The sequence below is a fragment of the Pipistrellus hanaki genome, assembly GCF_964339955.1.
Source record: "Pipistrellus hanaki genome assembly, chromosome: 11".
In the NCBI taxonomy this organism is placed as follows: Eukaryota; Metazoa; Chordata; class Mammalia; order Chiroptera; family Vespertilionidae; genus Pipistrellus; species Pipistrellus hanaki.
This window is the reverse complement of record NC_140513.1, coordinates 19,835,507-19,858,308: the sequence shown is the minus strand read 5'-3', so window position 1 is coordinate 19,858,308 and position 22,802 is coordinate 19,835,507. Positions and strand designations below refer to the sequence as shown.

General features: G+C 43.8%; 2 protein-coding genes across 5 annotated transcripts in view; one reads left to right on the top strand and one right to left on the bottom strand.

Moving 5' to 3' along the window:
• Nucleotides 1–7,744, bottom strand: part of LOC311630411 (uncharacterized protein) — a gene marked incomplete at its 5' end in the record, with an annotated part of 144,698 nt that extends 136,954 nt beyond the window's left edge. The window contains 2 exons of one of the 2 annotated variants that reach the window (XM_084899347.1): nucleotides 3,749–3,894; nucleotides 6,994–7,744. In XM_084899347.1, coding sequence (XP_084755473.1) covers nucleotides 3,749–3,894; nucleotides 6,994–7,744 — 897 coding nt within the window. The remainder of the gene's footprint in view (nucleotides 1–3,748; nucleotides 3,895–6,993) is intronic. The other variant, XM_084899348.1, reaches the window with a different exon arrangement.
• Nucleotides 7,656–22,802, top strand: part of SLC44A1 (solute carrier family 44 member 1) — a 148,270-nt gene continuing 133,123 nt past the window's right edge. For all 3 annotated transcript variants that reach the window (XM_084899345.1, XM_084899344.1, XM_084899343.1), the window contains exon 1: nucleotides 7,656–7,781. In XM_084899345.1, the coding sequence (XP_084755471.1) occupies nucleotides 7,743–7,781 (39 nt within the window). In that variant the 5' untranslated portion in view covers nucleotides 7,656–7,742. The remainder of the gene's footprint in view (nucleotides 7,782–22,802) is intronic.

The following is a 22,802-nucleotide window of genomic DNA, read 5'->3' as shown; positions in this document are numbered from 1 at the left end:
GCAGATGGAAGCAGGTGGCTCCTGTCAGAAAGACCTCAGAGAGTGCTGGGAACTGTGGCAAATTGGAGAGCTCACGACACAATCACCCATCCCACATGCTCTTCTCATGGTATGACATGAACATTTCTTCCACTGGGGATGATGGGTGGTGGCTGCATCTGCAGTCCGTTCCCTTGAATCTGAGTGGGGAAGTGACTATAGCAAAAGGCATGTTATCTGCTTTCTGAGGCTGGGCTATAAAAGATAACGACGCAGGGTTGACCTGGTCCTCTTGGAACGCAGCCATCATGCTGCCAGGAAGCCCAGGCCACCAGGCAAGGCTCCATGTAAGTATTCTGGCTGACAGCCAACAGCCAGCATCAACCACCAGGCCTGGGAGTCAGGAGACTTTGAGATGACTCCAGTCCCATCCCTCTCTGACTGCAACCACATGACAGCCTCCAAGTAAGAACTGCCAACCTACCTGAGTCTACTCAGTCCCCAGAACTGTGAGAGATGATAATATATGATAGTTGTAAGTCACCAAGTTTTAGCTTTACTTGTGATGCAACAATAGGTAACTGGAATATCCAACAGAGCTTATTCATTTCTAAGACTACACTCTTGCTTATGATATTTTATGCCTACAACTCTGCCACCCTCTCCCCCCATCTTCATGTATTGAAAACCTTCCTGTTGATCAAGGACCAGCTCAATGCTGCTTCCTTCATGAAACCTTTCCTAACTATCACATTTAACAGCGCTCTGTTTTCTCTGTACTCTGGATACTTTGCATATTTTCACCATGATTAATAAGTCATTTAGGGAGGACTCCCTTCCCCCATCAGTCATTTTATAAGAGTAGGGTATTTTAATATAGTTTAAAAAACAGTACATGCTTTTGTCAAAACTACAAACAATACAGAAGTCTATACTTCAGAAAGTGTCTCCAATCTATCTTGTTCTATCTCACTCCAATTTATCCCCATCTCCTCGCCAAAGGTAACTGCTCCAATAGAGTGGTATACACAGCATTCCTCACAACCTCTTCTACACACACACATTCACAAGTGCAAGCACACACACACTATTCACAGAAACAGGATTCCATCACAATACTGTTTTATAAAGTGCTTTTTTCAGTCAAAGGTGTGTTGTAGATATCTTTCAATTAATACCCATTGACCTCATACTTTTTATTTATTTTATTTTTTTATTTTTATAAGTCTTTATTGTTCAGATTATTACAGGTGTTCCTCTTCCTCCCCCCACCCCCAATAGCTCCCCTCCACCTGTTTCCCAACCCCACCCCATGCCCTTACCCTTGCCACTGTCTTCATCCATAGGTGTAAGATTTTTGTCCAATCTCTTCCCACACCCCTCAGACCTCCTTCCCCCTGAGAACTGTTAGTGCAATCCCTTTCTATGTTCCTAATTCTATTGTATTCACGGTCCATTTTGTTCCTCAGATTTTTTTATTCACTTGATTTTTAGATTCACTTGTTGGTAGGTATGTATTTGATGTCTTTTTGTTGTTCATAATTTTTTACCTTTACCTTTTTCTTCTTCTTTTTCTTAAAGAATACCCTTTAACATTTCATGTAACCCTGGTTTGGTGTTGATGTACTCCTCTAACTTTTTCTTGTCTGTGAAGCTCTTTATCTGACCTTCAATTCTGAATGATAGCTTTGCTGGGTAAAGTAATCTTGGTTGTAGGTTCTTGTTGTTCATCATTTTGAATATTTCTTGCCACTCCCTTCTGGCCTGCATAGTTTCTGTTGAGAAATCAGCTGACAATCGTATGGGTATTCCTTTGTAGATAACTAGCTGTTTTTCTCTTGCTGCTTGTAAGATTTTCTCTTTGTCTTTTGCCCTTGGCATTTTAATTAGATGTTTCTTAGTGTGCTCCTCATTGTATTCCTCTTGTTTGGAGTTCTGTATGCTTCCTGAACTTGTAAGTCTATTTATTTTAACAGGTGGGGAAAGTTTTCTGTCATTATTTCTTCCATTAAGCCTTCAATATCCTGCTAGCTCTCCTCTGGCACCCCAAAAATCTGGATGTTGGTATGCTTTAAGCCATCCTGGAGGCTCCTTACACTGTCCTCACACTTTTGGATTCTTCTTTATTTCTGCCTCTCTGGTTGGGTGATTTTTTCTTCCCTATATTCCAGAACTTTGGTTTGATTTTTGGGGTATGTTGACCTATATTTGAGTTTCTGTATATTCTTTATTTCAGAGATTGTATACTTAATTTCTGACTGGTCCTTTTCCATTTTTTTGGTATTCTCATTAAGGTCCTTGGAGGTCTCACAAGGCTTCTTAGAGGTCTCATCAAGTTTCTCAAAGGTTTTTAGAAGATTCTTGAGTAAACTTATGTGATTCTGAACTCTGTGTCATCAGAATCCAGTAGTTTACTTTCCTCCATCTCTCCCATTCATGACATACTTCTGTGTCTCCTCATTTTGGCTGCCTCCCAGTGTTGATGGAGTGGCTTCGTGTGGTCGGTGACCTATAGGGGTCAGTAGCTCAGCTTCCCCAATCACCTGAGGTGGTCGCTTTTGCTATATCCCTTTGTGGGCTGAGTGCAAAGTCTTGATGTAATTAAGCCTTGATTGCTGTTGTTATACTGGGAGGAACTGACTCCAGGCCAATTATATGTGAGGACCTGCTGTGTCTATAAAGGAAGCACTGCTGCACTGGAGACACGCCTTGTTTCAATGAGTCCGTCTCACTGAGTCCGTCTCCTGAATGTGTCACTCATGGGTGTGAGGGATTAAAACTGAGCACTAGGAACACTGGCTTCTTGGTCTCCAATGGGGTGCGGTTCAGCTATTCTCTGTGGCCACCCCGTGTCCCTGCGACCTAGCGCTGTAAAGAATGATTGCTGCGTGCACCTCTGCAACAAAGTCACCCTCACTTTCGGACCCAATGGTCAACAGACCAGCTTCTCCCCATAGGGGTCTGGGTCCCCTACGTGACCCCAGAAACTGGATTTCAAAGTGATAGGGAGCTTGTTTCTCTTTGGGTGGAAAAAAAGCCTCGCACCTAGTCGCCTGCCACCAGCCCGAATCACATGCCTCCGTACCTAAGCTCCTCAGCTTTTCAGCGCTTTCGCTCCTTTCTCTTTCAGCCAGCCTTCCCATGTTTTCGGGTGATAGACATCCTGTATATTAGTTGTAGTTTTGAAATTGTTGTGCGAAGCGGCAGACCAGTTGTTTACCTACACTGCCATCTTGGTTTCTCCTCTCTCATTCACCTTGGAATCCCAGGTATCCAGCTAGGTATTTGACCCATTGTAACAGTTCAAGAACTATATTGTTAAATAAACAGATTTCTCTACTTTATAAATTGTCTCTTCTCAAATGAATATTCATGATCCTGCCTCTCTCCCCTCCTTCTTTGGCCCACCACCCCAAATAAAAACCAACATTAGTTTTATGTTAAAAACAGCTCAAATCCCCAAAGACTGATGTTTGCATATGTGTTACTTGACCAATCACACTTAGTTCATAAGAAAGATTCAATTTAAAATATTGGGTAACTACAGATTAAAAAATGTTCAGAAAAGTAATAGGGGAATGCTATATTCTTCTAAATACAAATTCACTGCAAGCATTTTTGGAGAATTTAACAAATCTTCTGATCTTGTAACAAAAATCTAAATGAAACCATAAATAAAAGTCAGAGTTATTCATTAACAATGGAGAAACATCAACATACACATGTAGGCAGAAACCAAGTTGCAGAGCTAAGGATTTATGATTCTCACCTGAGTTTTGCTGGGAACAATGCTGTCTTGTTTTGCTATATGCCTGAGTTCAGGGAAGCTCTTTTCAGGGGTTTCTAACTTCAGGGCTAAACTGGGAGGCTGAGATATATTTCCATCTTCTGGAATAGAGACCTGCTCCTGCCTCTCTGGAAATGAATGAACAGTTACAGCCCTTGGTTACAATTAGTTTCCCTTTTGGAGCATTTCCCAGGGGTAAGTGATATGTGAGTGCCTCAAGGAGGAAGTTGTGAGGCAGACCTGGAAACTGGGCTCTGCAAAAGCAAATGTGCTCTTGCGGGATGCGGCTGTGAACACAGTATGAGCTAAAATGTAAATAACACAGCAAATGCACCAATGTCCCTCTTCCCCTTTTAAATCAGAGGTCTATTCTAAGCAGTTATAGACACACACACACACACACACACACACACACTTAGATGCATTTATATTTCTGTTACATAAAAACCTGAAATCATGTGAACCATGAGTCAGGCTTTATTACTATTGTTGGAAAAACCGTTAGCACAGTGTGTGTCCCACGTTGTGTTCTCCCCCCCCTCCCCCCCCCCCCGGGAGTGACCAGCACCAAGCCCTCCATCAGAAGCTGAAAACCCTGGAATTCACATGGCCAATTATGCAATACTAACCACTGGGAAGCATTTTTGGCTGGCTCAGCTGGTGATCCGCTTTTACCCCGCAGCACCAAGATTGATAGACCTTGTAATTTTATCCTGGTTAGTGCAGATGCTGTGCTTAGCTAAGTTTTTATATTTAAAAACTCTTTTTCTCAAAAAACAAACAAACAAACAAACAAAAAAAACAACAACAAAGACCTAGTGCTAGCCAGTTTGTTCAATGATTAGAGCATTGGCTTGGGAGGATGGTCTCAGGTTGGATTCTGATCAGAGGCATGGATTGCGGGTTCAATCCAAGACCCCTAGTTGGGGCATGTGTGGAAGGCGACCAATTGATGTGTGTCTCTCAAATTGATGTTTTTGTCTCTGTCTCTTTCCCTCTCCCTTCTACTACCCTGTTTCCCCGAAAATAAGACAGTGTCTTATATTAATTTTTTTCTCCCAAAGTTGTGCTAGGTCTTATCAGGGGATGTCTTATCTTTCCATGCGCTAGGTCTTATTTTCGGGGAAACATGGGTATGTCTAAAAATCAATGGAGAAAATATCCTAGGATCAGGAACAACAACAACAACAAAAACCCTAACTTCTTCTCAAGTGCTTGTCTTCATGACACCTCTTGGTGCTGAGATGAGTACCCTGATCACTGGCTGGGGATGGGGGGTGGGAGGGTGGGGGGGAGAAGGGGGTAGAAATATCTCGAGATTTCAGAATTCTCAGGAGTTTGACTTCACTGAATGCTGTGTGTGCTTGTTGATGAAAATGAATGAAAAGAAACAGTATTTTGGCCCCTGTAAATCACTCCTTTTATGAGGCTTCTTTGGGTGTGAGGGGGATGGGAAAGCGACTTGTTCTTAGAAGGTACGGAATACAAATTCAGGAGTGTAGTTTCTCTCATGCTAATGATGAGGCATAATTTTAAAACATCACATTCATATGCATATATGGGGCATACATACATAATTAGTATATTTACCAAGCACCTTGCAGAACCTTAGAACTTCGTAGTTCCACTAACCCTTCAAGGGAAAGCTGGAGTTCAGCTCAGTTAAGCACAACGGAATGTGCCCCCTTTCCATTAGACTCACATTATCATCCAGGTCTTGGAAAGAGACCTCCAAAGAAATGAAATACTTTTTCTTTTTTTTTCCTGAAGAACTGTAACAATCTGTTCCATATTTATCTATTTCTGCAGTTTTAACTACAAAATAAGCACTAGCTACTACAAGGAATAACTACACCAGCCAAAAAGATTTTTATAATCTGAGAGAAATGCTCCCATATTGACTACACTAAGAAAAACAACTCCCCTTGCCTTGATTATAAAGAAGGAAGACAGATGGCTTCTTGTTTAAGGCTGTAATTTTACTTTCAGCCTCCTCCCTCCGTTAAAAACAGAATGTACTTTGAGGCTTTAAGAGGAAAAAATCTCAAGGGAAGGTTTTTTTTTTTATTCCTGGCTACACTGAATAATTCAACACACATTTTCGATTGCTGAGGGAGAGACAAAGGAGATGTTTTTCCCTTGTTCTCAGGGAGTTTGCAATCTAATTGTGGAGAATTGGGGCTGGAGCCATTCAAGTTTTTATTTTTTCACTTTTATTTGATGACTGAATGCTACTGGTAGCACTTAGAACTCACCATCCAGCAGTATGATGGGCATTCTGATAAAATTCTAAGAGAACACGGGAAGAATGCAAGGGAAGAATTCACCAACTCAAGCAGGATTTGTTGAGTGCTTCCTGATGTTATCTAATCTTGACAACCTTTGGAGGTTCCCATTTCACAGAGGAGGGTTAGGAAGTGATTCCTCCAGTCACAGTTCTAGGACATGGTATAGAAACACATCAACTAGGGTTTCTCATGTGGCCTTTTCTTGGGCTGTCCCCATGTTCCCATCTTTATTTGCTTAGATTCCCTTTCCAAAGCCCATTAAAGTCAACTTGGTTCTGTGCTATTCCTCCCCCTTAGACTTTGTGTAATCCTTAAAACTTGCTGTCTTTTATTTGGTCAGGCCATCTACAGTCTCATGGCTTTGCATCTTTGCAAATCAACTTTTTCTTTTCTTTTCTTTCCTTTTCTTTTTTAACTGATTCTGTCTTGGAGACATTCTTTGACAGGAAGAAACATGTAAGAAGGCTTATAACAGTGCCTGGTGTACCGGTGATTCTCCTAATATTAACCACGATGTTTAGTTTTATTCCTGCCACCTAATAACTTCTGATCTGACACTATCTCCCAAGGACTCTTTTTGGGGCTGCACATTTCTCGAAGGCAGTGACCACGCCAACTCTTAGTTTCTCGCCACGCTACAGGAACAACAGGCCCCTGTAAAACTGGCAGAAACTTGTCTCTTTTGTTCACCTCTTTATTCCCAGTTCCCACAAGTTACTGGAACTTAGTATGTCCTCAGAAAAATGTTAACATATGAGTTCATACTTGATTATTGTGCACTACCCTCTACACAAGAAAGCGTAGCTCGGAGCCAATAGGGCCCTGGATAACTTTTTGGGTGCATTTCATCGGGCTCTCGTTCCAAGGCTCAGTCTCCACGTCGACAAAATGGGGCCAGCAGCAACAGATGCTTGCTCCTCCTCGTCTTCTACCCCTTACCCCTTCTCCAGGGAAGGTTTATTGTGTTTGCTTTCCCCTGGATCACAAGCTGGGCCGTCGGAGCAGAAGCCACCGAGGACTTCGAGTTGCGCTCCCAGCGGGGGCGGCGAGCCACTCCCGCGTGCCCCGCGGCGTCTTCTGGGCCCGGAAGCAACCCGGCCCCATTTCGGCTGCGAGCCCGCACGGCCCTCGGGCGCCCTCTGGCCCAGAGCCCACGCTCTGCCTCGGTGCCACCGCCAAATGGGCCCGACCCCGCGCAGGCTCCGAAGAGCGCCAAAGGGCCCGGCCTCGCTTTGGCCGCCGCCGCCGCCGCCGCTGGCCGCCCGCGCGGCGCTGCACTGGGGGCGGGGAGTCTGATGGGAGACGCGCGCGGCGCTGAGGAGGCAGCGGCCCGGGAGAGGGAGCGGGAGAGGGACTGGGCGCGGGAGGCGGGAGGCGGGGGACAGGGGGAGGCGCCGCCGCCGCCGCCGCCGCCCGCCCCTTTCCGCTGGGGAGCAGCTGCCGCAGCAGGAGCGGAGCCCGAGCCGCGCAGCCGCCGCCGCCGTGGGATGTGGCCGGCGCTCGCGCCCAGCCCCGCCGCCTCCTGAGTCCCCGCCGCCGTCCGAGTCGCCGCCGCCGCCGCCGCCGCCGCCGCCGCGCCGTGCGGGGCCAGGCCGCGCCCTCCCCGGGCGCCCGCCGGCTCGCATGCGGAGGGGCTCCGGGGCGTAGCTGCGCGCCCGGCGCCGCCTCCGGGCTCCCCCGGCCCCGCCATGGGCTGCTGCAACTCCGCCTCCTCCGCCGCCGCGCAGGTGAGGGCTCCCGCCTCCCGGCCGCCCGCCCGGATGCCTCCCCCGCGCCCCCCGCGGGCGCCCGCCGCCCACTTTCTCCCCCGCAGCCCGCTTTCCTTTCCCGCCGCCCGCGTTCTTCTTCCCCGCAGCCCTGCCCGCAGCCCACCTGCGCTCCGCAGCCCCCGCCCCCGCCCCCGCGCCCGCCTGTCCCGCAGATGCCCCCGCGCTGGCCCCGCGGCCCCGGGGCGCCCGCCCGCCGGCCCGCAGCTCTCCGCCTCCCCTGCCCAACGCGGCCTCCCTCCCAGTCACACCTGAGCGGCAGGTAGAAGCCACACGGGCGCCTCCTCCCTGCCTGCCCCAGGTGGCACCCCCTTCCCCAGCCTTCTGGGCCTGGCCCCTCTCCTCCCCCCACCTCCCTGTTCACCCACTATTTTCTGTGCTTCCAGGAGGAGTGCCCCCAGCATGGGCTCTTCTTCACCTCCTCTTCCCCCTCTTCCAGCTTCTGCCACAGGAGATGTCCCTTTTCTCCTGCCTGCCGCCCCCACCCCCTACCCATCCCGATCGGGTTCGGGGATTATTTAAACGGGTCCCGCAGCCCCTCCACGGCCCGCTTCCCGGGTCCCACCCGCTGGCTTCGCACCCCATCCCCCCTCTGTGCCTTGACCCCGGGTTCCGCGGCCTCTCTGCGCCCGGAGGCCCCGGGAGCGCGGGGCCGGGGCCCGGAGGGAGATTGGGCACCTGGGGCGGGGGTGACGGGAGCGTCACGGAAACTCCCTCTTTGTTGCCGGTGTAACAGGAGGGAGAGGTGCCGAATTTAGTTTTTCTGTGGGCACTGGCTGGCTGACTGTTGTCGCCGCCGCCGAGGGCTGAGATGCAGAGATTTCTCCTCCTCGCTTCTACCCTGCCCCCATCCAAATTTCGCCAACCTCCCCCTCTTCCCTTGCGGATCCCAGCCCTTCACCCGGGCATGGACATGTTTAGACAACTGTGCGAGGATCACATGTAATAGGACTTGACTGCTGGCCGCTAATAACTGAGAGGACCTGTTTGTAAATTACCCAATTGAGTGGATTAGCGAGTGTATTTACAAATACGATAAAAAGCCATCAGGAATACTGCATCCAACTGTCTGGCGGTGGTGGTGTATGGAAAATAGGCTCTGACAACGCCTGGGATGTAATCACACAGTTTTCATTAGCGCAGAATTTGACGGTGGGCTTTGATTTGTTTATTTTTGGGGGAGGGGGAAGGGAGAGCCGAGGGCTTTTGTTTTAAGAAATCCAGGCTGATGGGTTCTTGGTGAAGAAAAATTCTAGTTTGGAAGGAAAGATGCCTCCCGAGATCTAGCATCTGTGATAATGCCAGAAGTGTTTTTGCTGCTGCTAAATGACTATATATAACTCAGTTTTAAATAACCTGCATACACTTGTTCTGAAAATCTGCGATCTGTTAGAAAAGGGCTAGAATTGCAGATGAATGGAGGGCATTTATGTTTTACCAAGTACCCATCCTATTTGTCCAGTTTTTTCTTTTCTTTCTTTCTTTCTTTCTTTCTTTTTTTTTTTTTTTTTTAAGTGTTTTCTTACCCATGTGTTGTTTTTCACAGGCTGATTGGCTTTAGTTAAACCTTCCTATGTAGTTAGAATAGCAAAGAAAAACTATTATACTATGAAGGAGAGGTCAACAGACCAGAGTTTTCTTATTAACAAATGACAGTGTAGAATTACACAATAGCTTTCAACTGGTTGGGGATATTTGGGTGGAGGATGGAATCAAGTTGGGTATTTTCATCTAATATTAACTTAAATGTCATTTTTCAACCAAAAAGCTATATTTTACAATGCCTTTCTTTAAAGAACTGGGTAACTTTACATCCTCTTTTGATGATGAAATACCTTTAAGGCAGGAAAGTATTGATAATCTGTGGATGGCTTGTTCAGTGACTGAACAATTAATTTTGGGAGGCATGCCGCACCAAAACTCTGCCCTGAGAACAGGTAGCGAGCAAATCTTGGCATTCGTCTGCCTCCCTATTTTACTTTTCAGGAAGCTGTCACATACATTCATTCTCTACTTTTTTTCTCCACTTGGAGCCACTGTTTCCTTCATGCTATGTTCTACAGACAAGATGCATGTCACGCACCCCAAGGGGTGCGTATCCCCCCTCCCCCCCTGTGAATTCCTATAACCAATCAGCAGCTGTCACATGCCTCTAAGTTCAGCTTCAGGGACTTGTAGTATTCAGTGGAGCATTGAGAAGCAGGTTTTGTGTCCAAGAGCTCATCATTCCCTCCCCCACCCCTCCTTCCTTGAGATTTTGGCATCATTCTTTACTTGTGAAATGGTACCAGTCTGCTGACATTTTAATGGCCCTTTCAGGAGCATCACCAGCTTTAGAATGATACTGTATCTGTGTGTGTGATGCTGAAACATAGGGATGTGAGAGGCAGTCTTCTCCAGTTGAGAGCCTGCCCACCACTTCAAACCTCTCCCAGAAGCAGAATATGTTTCTTTCATCCCTTCTGCTGGATTGTAAGCTCCTTGAGTATAGGAGCTACTTTCCCCCATCCTCGTAATCCACCGCGGTGCCCTCCATACCTTGTACATACGAGTTGTTCAGCAGTAGTCAATGAACAGAATTATGTGCATAGATTCGAACATCTGGCTGCCAAGTAACATGGACTGTGAATCCAGCCCCGATCCAAGTGTTTGACTTTCACGGCTGGTTGACTAATTCCACCAAGCCTTCCTCTTCTAGGAGCTGTTTTAAGATTCACTCACCTGCCTTTCTCACGTTCCTTCCTATTTTGTCTCTGACCATGTCCGTGTGCAAAGTTGAGTAGGTTTTTCCTTTTCTCCTGGGAGCTTTGCTCAATGCTTATATTTCCTTTGGAAAGGGAGCTTGTCTGCAAACGCTAATGATGACCTGCGAGGCACATCAAAACACTGTGCTGGGAGGTAATCTGCATTTCAACGGAAGCTTTTCTCAGTGGCCCTGTCAGCAATGTTACAACCCTGGCAGGTTTTATCAATGTAAATACCGTGTTTTTTCTTTTTCTAGTACAGATTCACTTTTTTTTTTATTTTCCCCTGCTTTGTTGTAGACTCTCATAAGAGAGTTTATGGTCTTCCAAACTATTTCATCTCTTTATAGGCTGTCCTGGTGTTACTTTTATAATTTGCCACCAAAATAATTATCCTGTTTCAGGATTCAGATCAAAGGAAAGTGTCAACATTCTGTGTTCACTTGTATTTTATTGATGAAGGAGAAGGATATTGGCAAAATAATTTGTACTGTATTGGGTGTGTACATCTAAGAATCTTAAGTGTATCTAACCAACCTGTCACGGCTCTTATAGAACTCTTAATTATGTTTCCTTTTTTTTAAGTGACCACTAAAAGTTGCTTGCTAATATTAATACTTGCTCAAAACAAGCCAACACATGATAGTCGTTGCCTAAAAATCTCTTTGAAGAGAACATAAAAGTGATATAGTGTTTTTTGTGGGGTTGCTTTTATTTTTAGACTAATCCTCCCTAAGGCTCTTAAAATTTATTCCCAACTCTCCATAATTCGTTTGTTCTGTTCTAACCTGACATAATTTCTACTCTTACAACGTTAAACTTGAAAGTTCACTTGTAAATCTTTAGGTTTATGAAATGTTCTTCCGATTGACAAACCAGTTTGAATGAAGGAAGCTTTTGAAAGATTACTTAGCAAATTGCTCTAAGTCTTGGTCCTTAATGGCTAGATCATTATTTCTCACAGCAGTGCTTTGGAGGCCAGGAGAGTTTGCAAGTGCTCTGAAGTTCTCTGTCCTTTTCCCTTCTAACCTTAGAAATTGTGGGAGGGATGGAGGACAGTCTTCTCTGATTGAACACACTGCCCATCTGTCTGATGTCAGGAGAAATTGTACTTGTCTATTATACATGATCTTTAAATTGAGAGCTATACATTTCACTGTCTTTTTTCTAGGCTTTGTATCGTGGGAGTGATGAAAAACAATCAAGTAGTTCATAAACACTGGCTAACTTTTGAGAATGTTAACTGTTCCTTAACAGATTCCTTTTATAATACTGTAGTCTCCCTCTGCTTTGTGGAATTTGAAGTCAGATGATAATGAAATGTGAAAAATGTAGTGGGAATTGCCAACAGAGACTAAGTTGTTCCACTAAAATATGTCCAGCAAAGTAGATTTGCTCTCCTTGGGAACAAAAAAGTCATGGCATGAAGATAGTTTTGGTTTTGGTTTGGTTTTTTTTCTCCTTTGTAATACTGTACCCATAGCAAATAAGAGCAACTCCTCAGAAATGTAAATGAAAGTTAGTATTCACATTGGCTGGAAATAAAGTAAAAGTAAAGTATTGCTGTTTTTCACAGCCATCTTTATGTTTTAATTTATACAGTAACTCTGAACGGAAATGGAGACCTGGGGACTGGGAAACCTGGCTTATGTCACAGAGCTTCTAGTGATCCAAACTTCACCTCGGGTCTCCGACTCTGAGTGCTCTTCTGTGTTCCCATGCACGCTTCCCACATCTTACAATTGCAGCTCGCTTTATCTTTAGAAACTGTCCACTCAATACAATTTTGGACGAAGGAATTTCCAAGTTATAGTCATACCACCATTTTGAAGTCCTGGCAGTTTACTAGCTGGGGAGCAACATAGTACAATATAACAAAACTAGTCCAACTAGAATTTCCCCAGGCTTAACAGATGCTATCAAATACTCTTTGATGTATTATGTCTCTCATTAAAAATGTTATTGGCTGGCCCTGGCCCTGTTATTGGTTGGGCATTGTTCCCTGCACCAAACTGTTGCTGATTCAATTCCTGATCAGGGCACATTTCCTGGGCTGTGGGCTGGGTTCCCTGTTAGGGTTGTGGTCGGGGGTGATGGGCCCATGTCTTATTCTCACATCAATCTTTCTCTTCCTCTATTTCTAAAAATCAATAAAAAAATTTTAAATCTTACTGGCTGGGGAAGATTATTTATAAAAATGTATTCTAGTGGTAATTGGTTAATACATGTTTTCTATTGCCCTCCCAAACCCCGTACCCCAAGAAAAATATTTTAATTTTATAACTTTGGCTCAGATTTTTTGCCTCGGGGTGTGGGGGGGGAATATCAGAGAAAAACTAGTTCTATCTCACTCTTCGGTTGAGCTAAACTAGAATTTGGAATACGAAGTAGTCTGAGGCAGAGATACCTAAAAGTGAGGTAGCTAGGACTAGAACCCTGTTTAGTCTCTTACTCTCGATTTGATCTTTCTATAGTACTGGCCATTCTTAATGTCTTAAGTCTGGAAACACTTGAGAACTCAAAAAGCACTGATGCCAGGTTCCCACTCCCAAAGATCCTGATTTTATTTGTTCAGTACTGCCTGGACGTCAGGATTTTTTAAAGTTACCCCAGTGATTCTCATGAGCTGCCAAGGTTGAAGACCCCTGTTCCATATCCTCCCTTCCCCCTTCCCTTCTTCTCTTCTCTCCCTCTTCTCTCTTCCTTCCCATCCCTCCCCCTTCCCTCCTTATTCCCTTCTCTTCTCTCTCCTCCCCTCCCCTCCCCTTCCCTTCCCAATATTGCTACAACATATGCCTGATATTTTGCTGCCTATGGATTCTTCTATTATTTTTATGGTTTCTCGTCTTATGTTTCAAGTCCTTTATCCATTTTGAGTTTATTTTTGTATATGGTGTAAGTTGGTGATCTAGTTTTATTTTTTTGCATGTATCTGTTCCTTATCCTTTTTCTAGGTAATTTCATCTCCTCCTGTAATTTCAGTCACAGCCCATATGCTGACAATTCCCAAACTGAATTACTGAAATACTAAATTGAAACAAACTGTCCTAGCCTCTGATCCTTATAGCCGTCTGATTACTTAGCACTTTCACTAGGATATTTTGTACACAGCTCAAACTTGGCATGTCTGAAACTGAACTCAAAATGTGTATAACACACATACTCACTTTTCCCAGTATCTCTGGTTTGATGAATGATACCATTTTCCTGGCATGGAAACTGGAAATCTGAATCATGTGGGGAACCTACCTTTGATTAGTTTAGTAGGTTCTAGTCCTGACATCTTGCCTCTCTAACCTTCCAAACACCACTGCCAGCACCCTAGTCCAAGCTTCTGTCGTCTCTGGTCAGAATCTTGCTTACAGATCTCCTTCTGTTCCTTCATGCTCCCTTCTAAGTTTTCTCCGTACTGCAGTTTTAGTGACCTTTAAGAAAATACAAAGCTGATTGTGTCCCTCTCCTAGCTGAATGACTTTAGTGGTTTTGGATTGCTCGTAGAACAAAGACTAGAATCCCAGACCCTAGCCAGCAAGACCTCTGTGGGCTCTTCTCCATCTCTCTCCAGTGTCATCTCACGCCATGCTTCTTATTCTTTGTGCTTCGACCTCACAGATTCTTCCGTCAATTGTATTCCTTAATTTAGGGCTTTTGCACATGCTGTTCATTTGTCTAGAAGGCTCTTTGCTTTTCTCCCTTGCTGTGGCTGGCTACTGCTCATCCTTTTAGGTTTCAGCCTAAAAATCCTTTCTTTGGAAAAGTTTCTTTGATCATTCAAACCAGGCTATATCTCATCTTTAAACTCTCACAGCCTTACGTATTTCCCCCTTGAGTACTTAAAGCAATAAACAAATGGTTACTCAGTTAATATTACTGTCTAAACCAGAAGTTGGCAAAACTATAGCCCATGGGCCAAATTTGGTCAGCTACCTGCTTCTGTATGGCTTGCAAGCTGATGATACCCTGAATGGCAAGCTGGAACTCTTGTCGCAGGTTCTTGTCCTATGAAGTTTGAAGAATAAAAATTCGCAGACTAAAGGATTTTAAGCAAAAGTATAGAAATGTATTGCAAGCATATACAAACTCTTCCCCCATGGAGAGGGGTCCCCAAATGTGAAAAAGTCAAAAACCTCCTCTCTCTCTCCAAAATGGGGGGAAAAAATAAAACAGTGAAGTCTCTTTGTCTCTAAGCAGTGGTTCTCAACCTTTCTAATGCCGTGACCCTTTAATACAGTTCCTCATGTTGTGACCCACAGGTTGAGAGCTGCTAGCAGGGTCACCTAAGACCATTGGAAAACACAGATATGTACATTACGATTCATAACAGTAGCAAAATTACAGTTATGAAGTAGTAACGAAAATAATTTTATGGTTGGGGTTCACAGGTTGAGAACTGCTGCTGTAGAAGATTAAGAACAGAATTTTCAGAAGCAATCTTAAGCAGTTTCTATGTTGCAGGTGTACATCTACTGTATGAAGCAAATGTACTTATTGAGGTGTTAGTTACCAGGTCAAGGTGGAAGGGAAAAGACTAGCCCACTTCAGTAATGAGCCATTTGGATTTACAGTGCTGGTGTTTTTATAGCAGGTGTACATGATGGGACTTTATGTGTAGCGTTATAAGGAAAAAGCGTTTGATGTAAGCAATAATAAAATTGAAAATTCCCACCATTATTCACAATGTCTATGACAGAAAGAGCTTTCACAGTATAAAAATTGCATCTCTGCAACCGATAGTTAATTCACAGAAGGGGAAATAAACTAATATTTAAAATTGTTCAGTCTTCCTGATAATCAAGTGAACTCAATTTAAAGCACAGAGACACCCTTTTACATCTGTAACTTTGGTAAAAGTTAACAGAATGATATTAAGTGCCTGTGTGGTTTTGACTCAAGTAGACTTTATTGATTTGCTGAATAAATTGAAATGACCCTGTGGTGATACTGTTTGACAACATACATTGAAAGCCATAAAAAAGTTGACATCCTTAGTAATCCAAAAGTAAAATTATTCTATATGCAAGAATCTTTCCATATGGTATTATTTGTAATGGCAAAATAATTTAATTTTAAGCATAATTGTTTCCCGTGTAAATTTTCTTAAAATAAAATTCAGTTGAATTTTGCCTATTATATGTGTCTCATTTTGCCATCATCCCCAATTAAATGATCCTCCCTTAATAGGTGAGTGACCTTTTGCTGTCCTTGTAAGAAATCCTTTCCCTATTGCTGCTCGAAAGGGCTCCTAGAATTCAGAGAATTCAACCCCATCTTCTACTGGCAGGGATATGGACTATATAACCAGATTGTAAGGTTTTGAATTTCAGGCCTGTCACCAGCTGGGTTATGTGGATCAAATCCTTAACCTTTGGTGCCTCAATTTCCCCAGCTATAAAATGGAAACAATAATAAAACCCATCTCATTGGCTTGTAGTAAACTGCACAACCCATGGAAATATCTTAGACATTATAATATTAGTATAAACTAAATCTATTGAATGTCCTCATATCCATTAATCCTTCCATAAAAATGAAATTTTAAAAATCCTGTGTATAGGATTTGGAAAAAGGACCTGACTTCCAAAATTTTTAAGCAATTAGGAAGAAATAAATAGCAGCAATAGTAAGGACAAGCTAAATTGGGAGGTTAGGAGTTAAGGGAATTGGGGAAACCAAGAAGGGTGGACTAGTTGAAGACTACTCTTGGAAATGACCTTTGATCTGGCCTCGAAGAATAGGAGGATAGAGAGGTTTCAGTAGAAGCAGGGAGAAGAGAGGACATGCCAGTAAAAGGAATGGTTTGAGCAAAGGCAAGAAATCCTTTAACTTCGTGTATGTCACTTTCAAAAGTAGTCCTGGCTGAAGTAGAGAAAAGAGAGGTTACGTGCAGGGAAGGCATTCATTATCTCAAGGGGAAAGAAACAGGCTGACATGGAGGGTTTTTCAGAATGATTAAAGGAAGATTCACCTGACAGCATAGTCTGTGCCTGAGGTGGCAGAAGGGAAAGCAGTTGTTCACTAACTGGAACCAAACAGTGTAAATGGGGAACAGAAGCGGCATTAAGCAGTTGAAATGGGACAGACTTTTTCCTGACTTAGTCTGGATATGTGGGATGAAGGAAACGGATAAAGCCAGATGAGAATGCCACATAATTGGAGAAAGGTCTGGTAATTGGTAGACATGGGAGTTGAGATGGAAGCTAGAAGTATCTGGGGAGGAGAAGATGAATTCTGTTTTATACAGCCTGAGTTTGAGATGACAGGTTAACACCTCCATGCAGCCATTTCCCATAGGTAACCGAAGACCCAGCACCAGATTTCAAAAAAGGCTTTAGGTCATTTGCATAGAGGAGATGCTTTTAAGGATGGGTCCTCTCTGAGGGGAAGGGAAGTGCATGAAATAGGAGAGCAGACACCTAGGGAGGGAGTGCAGGGAATAGTGGTGACCAGTCACTAACTGGGGGTTATTCTGCACTCATTTCCCTACTTGTCTGCCGTCACAATTTCATTTTACTCCCACAACTCAGATGGGTATCAGTGTTAGCCCCATTTTACAGATTAGGAAACAAAGGCTCAGAAAGCTCAGCTAGCTTGCCCAAGGTCCCCCAACTAGTATACATTCAGAGCAGTTAAAAGCCTTCCATGTCCTGCTCCACTGCAATTTCCTTCTCTTGCTGGACTGAGAATTGCTACATTTAAGTAGCATATTAAATGCCCCTTGGATATCACTTCTCTGTCACTTAAATTCAGAGATTGTATATACTATCTATTCTCGTTTTAAAGAGTGAGTATGTAGATGTGTGCATGTGTCCATAATGGGAGGGATGATGTTGCTTTTAAATCAGTGCACCTCAAACTAGAGGTCAAGGTGTGAACATTTTGGAGCAGAGCCTGTGTAAGTGGTGGTTATAAACTTCAGACTTCGGGAACCCCTGCCCGCTGTGCGTTTTCTCCTGGGCCTTTCTGTCCTTTCTTCTAAGAACTTATTTCTGAACAAGTTGATCATGGCAATAAGTTTACTAAGTGTGACTACTGTTAGATCTTTTCCTCTTAACTCAGATTCTTGAGAATACAGTTTTAAATAAAGAATATGTGCATAGCCCGGCTGGTGTGGCTCAACAGTTGCGCGTCGACCCAGGAACCAAGAAGTCACCAGTTTGATTCCCAGTCAGGGCTCATGCCCGGGTTCCAGTCTCCATCCCCAGAGGGGGCGGTGCAGGAGGCAGCCGATCAGTGACTTCCTCTCCTACCCATGTTTCTATCTATCCCGCGTTCTTCCTCTGTCTCTCTAAAAATCAATAAAATTGTATATATTTTTTAAAAAAAATAAGTGTATATATTTAATCAGTTTTTGGAGATCCATGGACTCTGAAAAGTTTAATGTGGTTGCTGCTGACGTTACTTAATAATGAATACACAACAAGGCTCCGCAGAGCTGTTGGGAAAGACGTGAAGAAAACGGCCACAGTGAAGTTAACTGTAGCACAAGTGATTAGCAGGCACATTCAGATCAAATACCAAGGCAGAGACTTTTCACCACTGGGGCAAAAGCTGAATTTTATTTTATTTTTTTTACTAAACTGGACTTTAAAAAATTAGCCTATTTTTGAGAGTTTTATCCCTTATTTGTTAGGCCCTAACTTTTTACACATCTCTTTTGCATGTGATTTTATGTTTTCATGACAACTCTAAAAACATCAAGTGTTGTAAAAGCCATTCTAGAGACAAGTTTTTCCCGGCCAGTGTTGCTCGGTGCTTGAGCATCGATCTATGAACCAGGGGGTCATGGTTCGATTCCTAGTCAGGGCGCATGCCCGGGTTGAAGGCTTGGGGCATGCAGAAGCCGATCAGTGATTCTCATAGCCCTAACCAGTTTGGCTCAGTGGATAGAGTGTTGGCCTGTGGACCAAAAGATCCCAGGTTCAAATCCGGTCGATGGCATGTACCTTGGTTGCAGGCTCCTCCCCTGCCTGGGTGGACCCTGCTTAGGGCCCATGCAGGAAGCAACCAATCTATGTTTCTCTCACATCGATGTTTCTCTCAGTCTTTTCCTCTCCCTTCCACTCTCCCTAAAAATCAATGAAAAAATATCCTCAGGTGAGGATTAACAAAAATAAAATAAATAGAAATAAATTAATCTCTCTTCATTGATGTTTCTCTCTCTGACTCCTTTTCCCTTCCTCTATGAAATCAATAAAAATATATTAAAGACATCAAGTTTTAAGTCTAATATATTAAATATTTTCTGAAACTAGCCATACATTTTCAACAAGAAAAACATTAGGGATTTCATTTATGAAGATTTGGAAATAATTCTATATAATAAAAGGCTAATATGCAAATAGACCGAAAGGCAGAACAACCATTTGCTATGACACAGTAGGGGGCAGACGCTCAATGCAAGAACTGCCCCCTGGTGGGCAGAGTGCTCCTACAGAGGGAGCACCACTCAGCCAGAAGCTGGGCTCACAACTGGCGAGCACAGCACAGTGTCAGGAGCCTCTCCCGCCTCTGCAGCAGTGCTAAGGATATTGAACCATCCTAAGCCATCAGTTGGACATCCCCTAAGGGCTCCCAGACTGTGAGAGGGCGCAGATTGGGTTGAGAGATCGCCTCCCACACTTGAATAAGACACACTTCATTTTAAAATTGAATGCAGTTCTAGTTTTGATGATAGTTTTTAAAAGTTTATACATAATCTGAGAAAGTAAGCCAAGACTAAGTGGAAACACAGGAGCAGGGAACCTCCTGTGGGAAAGGGACACTTTTCCAGGACCTGCTACTCACCAGGCTCTACCCTCAGTGGGTGGTGTGTTATGCGCCATCCCATTTAAGGATACAGATGTTTGCATGTCAGGTACTTTAATCAAGGAGGTACTCCCAAAGCCTCAGGATGCTCCTTGAAGATGGTCCTCCAAGGAAGGCTCTGAGGTCAAGAAAAATTTGAGAAGTTCCTGCTCATTTCATACCACTTCCCCAATACCTCTCCTTCCTCTCCCTATATGCATATTAGCATATTAAGGGCTCTTTGCTCCTTATCCGTACCTCCAGGGAACCAATTTAACTAACTTTGCTTAACTGGCCTTCATTGAATTTAATTTGTCCTTAATTTTTTTCATTATATCTTGAACTATTCTGCAGAACACATTTTAAGAAACAGTGCTTGAAATACTCCTTCTCAAGTACATTCTTTTTGTTGTTGTTAATCTTCACCTGAGGATATTTTTCCCATTGCTTTTTAGAGAGTGTAAGGAAGGGAGGGAGGGAGAGAGAGAGAGAGAGAGAGAGAAACATCCATGTGAGAGAGGCACTTTGATTGGTTCCCTCCCACATCCCTCTATCGCAGGTATGTGCCCTTAATCAGGAATTGAACGTGAGCCACTTTTGTGGGTGGCCAATGCTCTTACCACTGAGCAACACAGGCCAGGGCTCAATTACATTCTTTTTTTTTTTTTTTTAATCTTTACTGTTGAAAGTGTGACATATGTCCCTCTTTATTCCCCCATTGACCTCTTCTAGCTTGCACACACCCCCCCCCCCCCAAAGGCCTCCACTCAATTACATTATTTTAAGTGGCAACTAGAATGTCCTTGGATCTGCAGACTTGAAACAGAACTTCAACATACTCTTTAAAATCTTGGCAAAATAATGTGCATACATTTCCAGTCACTCAGGTATATAATAATTTAAAAGCCTTTCGTGTGAACTGTTCCTCAGGTGAGTAGTTTGAGGTGGCCAGGAAGTTAGGGAAGAGTCAGAGGTTTACACAAAGATCCTTTAAGTTTGAAACTTCAGAATCTGAACTGCTGGGAGGCCAGCTGCGCCAATAGCAAGAGGGAACCAGCCCTGTGTGCTGGGGAGTCCTTCTCTCCTCCGGGTCTGTGGCAGAGATGTGAAGGGCACTTGAATTGCCTAGCTCTCCAAATGGCCGTTCAGAGCTGGGACCTGCTGATCGAATGCTGGCTATCTTTTGCTCAAGAAAGAATTGAAGATAGAGATACTGTTATATGGGCTAAGCAAATACTAGGTCCTCAATAAATGTTTATTGAATAAATGTTGTGGGGGGGTGGGGTACTCCAAAATGAAACTTTTAGTTTTATGATGCTAATTATACTTGTCAAAATGACTATTTTAAAAGAAAATGTAACCAGGAGTGAACTTGAACATTAAAATTAACCACTGTTTGAAATTTTTTGAAGTTAGTTCTGCTGGTTTTAAACCTGATCCTACTAGCGTGTGCTCCTACATTATAATGACACTAGAGGCCTGATGCACAGAGATTCCTGCAAGAATGGGCCTTCCTTTCCCTGGCTGGGCATTGCTTTTGCTCCAGTCAGAGCCGCCTTTCAGCCTTCCCATGCTGCCCAGAGGTCCAGAAAGGCTGGGGCAGTGCAGTACACCTACGTCATTGTGCCTGCATATGCAAATTAACCTGCCATCTTTGTTGGGTTAATTTGCATACTCCTGATTGGCTGGTGGGCATTGTGAAAGTACTGTCAGTTTGCATCTTGTTATTAGTGTAGATCTTGGTGAAGATGTTAATACTAGCCAGCCAGGGAGAAGGAAAAAAACAAACAAACACATATCATAAGCTAGCAATCTCTGAGCCTTGTCAGCACCTAAGTATGCTGGGTAATCAGCACTGGTAGATTCATAGATTTATAAGAATGAGGCTTCCCTTCTGCCAGACCTCTGCTCCCTTTGTATTTTGTGGAAGGGCACAGTGAAAGCTCTTTGGGGCCACCTCCGTGCCTTCCTGGGAGCACAGAGGGTAGAGATGCAGATCCTACATTTTCAAAGCAAGACCTGAAGCATGGAGAACCCTTCTACAGAAACGACCCCTGCTTGTGTCTTAGTGCACAAAGGAGGAAGCTCCGAGGGCAGTGGGAAGGCACTGAAAAGAAAATGTAAGAGAATCAAAGATGAAAAGTCTTGGTCCATCTTGTGTTTTGGTTCAGTTGGACATTTATTAACTAGTGTGCTGCTCAGGCTGCTAAGTACTGGATTCCATCAAGAAGGAAGCTTTCCCTCCAGAAATCTATAGTCTATTAAGGGAGACAGGCAGAGGGGTGGAGGGCCTTCCACAGAGTATCAGAGCACACCTGAATCTTCTTTTTTTTAATCCTCACCCGAGGACATGCTTAAAAGCAGGGGGGGTCGGGGGGGGGGGAGAAATCATTCAGTTGCCTCTTGCATGCTTTCTACTGAGAATCAAGGATTGAGCACACAACCTAGGCATGTGCCCTAACTGGGAATCAAACCAGTGACCTGTTGGTTCATGGGTTGACGCTCAACCACTCAACCACACTGGCCGGGCTCTGGTGGCTTTCTTGATGGTCATCTACACCTGTTGACTGAGTTACAGACCTGTGTCCTTTCACCCGGTAGGAAGCCCAAGTGCTCTTGTCATGGCCCTGGTCTCACATCTCAATGGGCACTGTGCCCTGTTTAATGTCCTCTGACCACTGAACTACAGGGTCCCGAGCGATTATTCACTTCATCTTAGTACTACTCGGACCATCTTCCTATTTTTTCTCCCAGCTTCCACTCTTCTACTCTTAAAAAAAAACAAAACAACAACAACAACAAAAACAAAACAAATATATATATATATATATATATATATATATATATATATATACGTTTATTGATTTCAGAGAGGAAGGGAAAGGAAGAGAGAGGCAGAAACACCAATGATGAGAGAGAATCATTGATGGGCTTCCTCCTGCATGTCTCTACCTGGGATCGAGCCATAAACCACGCCAGCTGGGCTCATGTGTACCTCATTTGCTCTCCAAAATATTTTAGATGATTTACAAACAAATGCAAATACATATAAGACTTTTGAAATGAAAAATCAAAAGCTGAAAGGGTCTATGGAGATAGGATAAAAGGTCCTGACGTGCCTGTGCATTCAGTCCTACCTTTGAATTGTACTAATTCAAAGGAGATTATTACATGGAATCCTTTCACAGAATCCCAAACTGGAAAGACTTAAGAAGTCTGCCATCCAATCCACCACTAAGGTATCATGCTTACCAAGTGGATTTTGTCTGGGCTCTGCTTAAATACCCCCACCTAAATATTACATGACTCAGCTACAAAGAACATTTAGTCACTGCTTTCTGAAGCAGTTCATTCTATTTTCAGGCAGTTATTAGAAATTCCTTTTTTTTTTTTCTTTTTTTTTTTTTTCACAGCTGAGCTCTGTGTCCATGTAACTTTATTGTTGGTTCTTATT